Source organism: Asparagus officinalis, chromosome 8, assembly GCF_001876935.1.
Source record: "Asparagus officinalis chromosome 8, Aspof.V1, whole genome shotgun sequence".
NCBI classification, from domain to species: domain Eukaryota; kingdom Viridiplantae; phylum Streptophyta; class Magnoliopsida; order Asparagales; family Asparagaceae; genus Asparagus; species Asparagus officinalis.
Genome location: NC_033801.1, coordinates 30,664,983 through 30,672,177, shown reverse-complemented (window position 1 = coordinate 30,672,177; position 7,195 = coordinate 30,664,983). Strand labels below are relative to the sequence as shown.

Sequence of the window (7,195 nt, the reverse complement as noted above, 5' to 3'; positions counted from 1 at the left end):
AACGTATACACAGCTCAGCTCTCCTTGAATTGTGTGAAAGCTTTGTACGAGTGGGAATCAATTTTTGAAATCAGGTCAGCTTTACACATTGTCCAACGTATACACAGCTCAGCTCTCCTTGAATTGTGTGAAAGATTTGTACGAGTGGGAATCAATTTTTAAAATCAGGTCAGCTTTACACATTGTCCAACGTATACACAGCTCAGCTCTCCTTGAATTGTGTGAAAGCTTTGTACGAGTGGGAATCAATTTTTAAAATCAGGTCAGCTTTACACATTATCCAACGTATACAGCTAAAAGCAAATTTGAATTTTGTGACAAATTGATAACAGCTGGAAAGCATTTCCTAAAATCAGCTCAACTTTACACATTGTTCAATGTATACAGCTAAGCAAAGTTTTATAAATAGCATACTAGATTAGGTACATCCACACAATTACTCATTGTTGTGTTAAAATTATTATTCTCCATTTCTGCATACTTCAGTCATTCTTTTCTTACTTCAAAAATGAATTTCGATGTTGGAGGTCCATCATACTTATCATCATCTTCATCTTCGGATGATGATAATTTTCTGTCCAATATCATTGCAGAGATTGATGAAACCGAAGAAGTAATTTGTGAGTACATCAACAACAACATGATCCTCGTTAACAATTTACGTCAACACAACTACCAACCGATCCATGGTGGCTCGATTCCCGGTCATGCAGTGATCAACCGCGATCGAGAAAATGCGCATCAGAATTTGGTCATAGATTACTTTGCCGATAATCCACGTTTTGGAGAAGATATGTTTCGTCGTCGATATCGGATGTCAAGAAGTTTGTTCCTTCGTATTGTTGATGCAGTGAAAGATCATGACTATTACTTCCAACAACGAAGTGATGGACTTGGTAGAATGGGATTATCACCGTTACAGAAAGTAACAGCTGTTTTTCGCATGTTGGCATACGGTCTACCAGCTGATGCTACGGACGAATACGTTAAAATAGGTGAGTCAACAGCAATTGAAAGTATGACAAAATTTTGTCGTGCTATGGTGGAAATATTCGCAGAGCGGTATCTACGAACACCTAACGCTAACGATATTGCTAGGCTACTCTATATTGGAAAAAAAACGTGGTTTTCCAGGAATGTTAGGAAGTCTTGATTGTATGCATTGGAAATGGAAAAATTGTCCAACAGCATGGTCTGGGCAATACACAGGACGTAGTGGGTCACCAACTATTATCCTCGAAGCTGTGGCAGATTATGATCTTTGGATATGGCACGCATATTTTGGTATGCCAGGCACCAATAATGATATCAATGTGCTGGAGTCATCTAATCTTTTCTCTAACCTAGCTCAAGGTATTGCTCCTCCCGCTCACTATGTTATTCAAGGAAAAGAGTATAATATGGGTTATTATTTAGCTGATGGTATATATCCGAAATGGGCTACTATTGTACAAACAATCCAACAGCCACAAGGTAGGAAGAAAAAATATTTTGCCATGAAACAGGAAGCATGTAGAAAAGATGTAGAACGTGCGTTCGGAGTTCTCCAATCACGATTTGCAATCGTGGCAGGATCAGCACGTTTTTGGAAAAAACATGTATTACATGACATAATGACTGCATGCATTATTATGCACAATATGATAATCGAGGATGAACGTGATCTTTATGCACCAATTTATGCACCAATTCAAGAAGTGAGGGAAGCACCAACACCAGAAGTTGATATGGTAGCAGATGAAACTACAAAATTTACTCAATTTATTGCACGTTACGGAAAAATCAAGGATAAAGATGTCCATATTGCGCTTCGTAATGCATTGATAGATCATCTATGGGAGGAATACACTAATTCAGATAGTTAAGAGCATACTAAATTTGTAATTTTTACATTGTTGTTAATGTTTAATTATTTTCTTACATTTTATTTTCTGTTGTGTTCTTGAATGTAATATTTTGGCAATATTAATAATAGGTATATAATATTTTATTGTTTTATTAGTTTAATTTTTTAAATAATAAATCATTTTGTTTGGAAAATATGTGAAAAAATAAAATTTGATATGTGAGGTTAATTGTTGAAATAGTTAAAAATATAGGGAATAAAAAATAATCATATAAAAGTAGATAAAAAGAAAGATACTGAGAATATTCCTTTTTGGTGCAAAAAATGGTGCAATGGGTTGGAGATGAATTACTGTTAGATGTGACTTTTGCACCATTTTGGTGCAAAATTTGCACCATTTTGAGGCAAAAGGTTGGAGATGCCCTCATAGAAAAATTATTTTGAGGCACATCATTTACGGAGGAGGGAGGAGGCTACAACAACATTATAAAAAAGTCGATGCAAATAGCAAATTTGTATGTTAACCTTAGCAATTGCTTTCACAATAGAGAGATTTCCACCTCTTTCATTCACTGTATAGAGTAGCACTACAAATCTGAAGCTGTTGATCTATGGAACTATAGATAGAAAAACAGTGATGGAAAAAATCTGTTGACTAGTAGAATACCATTGCTAGTATTAACAGGGGAAATTAAGATACCTGAAAACTAAGTCTCATTCAGCACAAGGATGGTCTAATATTCTCAACAGTCTACATAGCTCAATTGACAAAAAAACTTCAAAGAAAATTGACTACCACAGAGTGACAAATAAAAAATAAAAAAATAAAATAGAAAGAAATGACACCATAGAGATTGTTGGGACACAACTTCCTCTCAGGCATAGTTTAATGCTTAAGGTTTCTGATGTCTTGGATTGAGAAACTACTTTGTTGTAATTTGCAATTTACACCTGCAAGAAAAGAGAAACAAGATGATCATACATACATCAAATTCATAGACGAAGCTCACAAAATTATGAAAAGAGTCAAGAGCTCACAGGTGCAAGTCACATTGTTATACAAAACCAAGGTTTGAATCTATCCCTTGAGAATTTGAACGCAATGTGGTTCCTTAACTTGAATTTAACCCCTCTTCAAAGTTCCAAAGAGCTACACGCTAAACTCCTTTATGCTCTTATATAAAATTTAAAGAACAAGAACTGTATAAAATTCTACAAAACCATTGCAACTAAATTAAAGGATTGAAAGCAACAAAACTTCTCAAGGTTCGACATCCAAATCATTTCAAACCACAACCAAATCTATAAGTTGTGCACCTTGCACAAGCTCAATACACTCTTGCAAAAAGACTCGACATGCTCATCAACATAGTAGTTTACTGACAGTGGGACAAAATCGATACATGTCATTATTTTAACATTTTAAGTTCACTGACAGTGGGAAAAATTATGTTGATTCCTTTAAAAAATAAAAATAAAATAACTTATCAGTTATTTCAAATATACAAGAAAGTGCAAGAGCACATAAATTCTAAGAATTAAGTTGATTCCTTTAAAAAAATAAAAGAAAAAAAACTTTTCTGTTCTTCAATTGATAAAGTACCTGAGGTTCTCAAAGAAAAAACATGAAAGCAACACCATGGAGTTATTCAGTAGATTCATTTGCTTCTCATTGTTCATCATCTAGCTCTGTTGGATCTAGTGAGAAGAAATTGTGTATTTAGTATGAAGTTTCAGTTATACTACCTAAAACAATTGCTTCGAGTCCTGTGTAAAAGAAATACTAACAATTATACTATATAATGAGTTTGATTAGGAAGACTATTTGAAACCATCCACTTAGGTATATGATAATTCTCCAAAATTTAGCTCTTTAACGCATAAATTTGTAGGAATAATATATTAAGAGCTAAAATCATAGTAATTTCATCAACTATATGTCTGTGAATTAAGGAGAACAACCGCACAGGAATTAAAGTTGATTCATTTAAAAAATAAATTTTAATAATTCACATAATTCTAAACTATATCAAACTTTTAACAAATATAAATTAAGTTGATTCCTTTAAAAATAAAAATAAAAAAAACTTCAAAGATTGATGCAAATACCTGAGGAAGATTGGTGAAGGGTAGCATTAAGTTTCCTGAAGATCGATGAAGGACGGGGATGCGTGGGATGGAGGATTGGGTTTGGATGAATTTCTTGCTTCTTGAGAATTGGGTTTGGTTGAATTTCCTTTTCAAAGCTCGACGAAGGATGGAGGAGGAAAAGAAAGCAGTGTCTTTTTGGGGAAGGAAGCGTAGGATGTGAGATTTTCTTTTTTGTATTTAAGTCTTTGTTTTATTTGACTTTGGCATTAGTCTGAATGTTAACTGTTTATTGCTAATTTATAACCAGCGAATTATAAATTGACATGTGGTGGCAGCGTAGGAATTTTCCTACGCTGCCAGCTCACCTCCCGTTGAAATTGAAATACTAATCCATTAGGTAAGAGTAAGTTGATAAATTGATGAATTCTTATTGGATATACATAGTATAAAGATAAGGATATAGTTTAAATTGAAATGTAAACCTGTAAGGACCATGAAATTTGATACTAGTCAAAATAATTTTTTGGTATTTTAAAATATTTAATTATTATTTTAAAAAGAGTATTTGTATTTTCTCGATTTTCTAGAATTTTCTATGATTTAAAAATATGATTTTATATTTATTTTAATGATATTAATATTTATAAATTAATTTTGTGCGGTGAAAATTTCTAGAATTAATCTGTTGTATTATTGATACTATTACATATTATTTTAAATAATATATTATATTATTATTACTATTATGTATTATTTCATGTATTATGTTGAATTATTAATTATGTATTATTTGTGTAAATTATTATATTATTTTAACTATTGTGTATTAGCTGTCGTCAATGTTACATTAAACGCTGGGCGCTCCTGGGCGCCGGACTTGGCGCCCAGCGCTTAGACGCCTAGGCGGACGCCTAAGCGGTTTCTGGGCGGTTTTTTTCTTCTGGGCGGTTTTTCTTTTTTTAATTGTGATACTTGAAGATAAATATATATACTCAATCAACAATGCATAAATACAAAAATACCAACACAACACATATGCTATCCAAAACAAGAAATATATAAACTCTCACATGTGTAATTTCCCTTACTGTTAACTTATTTTTGTAGGTCAAAAACTGCATTTTCATTCGTTATTGTCGCAACTTCAAAAACCGCAACTAATTATTGTTCTATTTTGTAGGTCAAAAACTGCAACTTCATTCGTTATTTGCTGCAAATCCAAAAGTAGGGAGCATGAATATTATAGTTTCAACACTCAACTCAATACAGATACACAATTATAGCATATACAGTTGTAAGCTTTGAACAAATGCAGAGAATGAACATGACAAAGACAAATGTAAGGAGCATAAGTCTGTTGTGGACCGTGGTGATGCATATTCTGTTGTACTGCACTCAGATACTTTTTCATTTGAAATAGGAAAATTAAACTTAAACAATTAAACAACTAAACTTAAACAATTAAACTAAATATGATATAAATATACTAAGTTAACATGTGATAAATGCATATGACAGTAATAGGAGGCTAGGAGCAGTTAATTTCCTTGAGCAATGCCGATCAAACTAAATATGATATAAATATACTAAGTTAATTTCCTTGAAACATCAACGGATTAAACTTACTATCTCTCTTTAAACTTATTATCCTCACAAGTAATAAGAATCTATCAAACCTGAACCAATCAACAGTTTCAACACAGATTTTGCCTTTTTAAGACTTGAACCCAATAAAAATTATCAACACAGTTACACAAGCCTACAATATCAAATTAATGAGAACCCAAAACTTGAAGACGAGCTCGGAATAAAAAAAAAGGAAATTGAAATCGAAATAAAGAGGATCAGAGTTTTACGAAGACGCGAACTATCGGCTGAAGTCGAACTGTCGAAGACGAAGACGAGCCGAAGACGAAGACAAGCTCGGTTGGAGACGAAGACGAGTCGAAGACGAAGACGAGCTCGGTCGGTCGGAAGTCGTCGAGTCGAAGACGAGCTCGGTCCGAAGTTGTCAAGTCGAAGACGAGCTCGCAGATTATTTTTCTGGCGGCATCGGCTGAAGGTGAGATAGAAGATTAGGGTTTTACTTTTGAGTTTGGGTTTTGGGTATTGGGTATCGGGTTTTGGGTTTTGGGTTAGGCTTTTTTTTTTAGGTTCGGGTTTTTGGGAGCGCCCAGCTCAAAATTTGGTTCGGGAAAAGTGGGGCGGGCCGCTTAAGCGGCCCGCTTATCCCTGGGCGGCCGCCTAGGCGCTCCCAGCGCCTAGACGTGGCCGCTCAGGGCTAGGCGACACGCTCTGGGCACCGCCTCCGCCTAGGCGGGCGCCTAGGCGGCCGCCCAGAGCGTGTTTTACAACACTGGTAGTGAGGTAGAGGAATCTCAAACATAGATGTGAGTGAGGTTAGTTAAATGGAAAGTACATCCCCATGTGACACATTTTCTCTTTCTACTTTATAACATTAGGTGTGAGGTTGAGATACATCCACCTCAATACACAACACCAAGTTTGTGTTTGGTACCAAACATATTCATTTTTCTCATACAGACACATGAGGAGTATGAGTATACTTGGTAGTGATGTGACCACTTCTCATCCGCTCATTTATGAGTGAGTAATTAAGTAGAGACCATTTTTAAATGGACACCTTTAATTGTGTAGATGAGAAGCATTCACGTCACTACGAAACACCAAATTTGTGCTTAGTACCAACTATACCCATTTTTCTCATATGTATGTGTTTGTGTAATTTTGTGTGTGCGCGCGTGTATTTATTAGAATAATGGGTATGCTTAGTACCAAGCATAAAGTGGCGAGGTGGTTTATTCTCATAAACTTATTTAAAGGGGGAACCACATTCACATGATATATGAGTTGGATAATTGAATGAGTGGATGAGAACTGGTCACCTTTGGTGCTTGGTATCAAGCATACCCATTATTCTCTCTCTCTATCTATATATATAATTATATATATATGTGTGTGTATATATACACACACACACAGCGGCCAGGGCCAGCAGGCAGCCGATAGCCGTCTCCGCTGAAGTCCGCAGTCCGCTCCCGGGACCCAGCGTCCCACAGTCCCACAGTTCTATCTTTCTAACTAAAGCTATTTAATTTTCTTTATCATTTATTCATATTAATTTTATGCTGAATTAGAGATATTGTAGTGGGAGACTGGAGAAAAATAGGGTTAGGGTAACAGGGTTATGCTTAAAGATCATCCGCTGATCCGCCAGCTTCGAGTTCCCAATTAGCT

At 35.1% G+C, this 7,195-nt stretch overlaps 1 protein-coding gene and 1 long non-coding RNA gene across 2 annotated transcripts; one reads left to right on the top strand and one right to left on the bottom strand.

The window, feature by feature from the left end:
* On the top strand, positions 509-1,865 carry LOC109821079. The gene is made up of 2 exons (XM_020387273.1): positions 509-995; positions 1,099-1,865. The coding sequence occupies exons 1-2, from the start codon at positions 509-511 to the stop codon at positions 1,863-1,865; spliced, it is 1,254 nt and encodes a 417-aa protein (XP_020242862.1).
* LOC109820366 lies at positions 2,538-4,179 on the bottom strand. The gene is made up of 2 exons (XR_002241825.1): positions 3,956-4,179; positions 2,538-2,797 (listed from the first exon to the last, which is right to left on the bottom strand). It is a non-coding gene; the product is annotated as an uncharacterized LOC109820366 (long non-coding RNA).

Coding starts and splice junctions, on each gene's coding strand:
- LOC109821079 (XM_020387273.1), top strand. CDS start 509: ATGAATTTCGATGTTGGAGGTCCATCATACTTATCATCATCTTCATCT. Junction 996..1,098: donor GGACGAATACGTTAAAATAG/GTGAGTCAACAG, acceptor CGATATTGCTAG/GCTACTCTATATTGGAAAAA.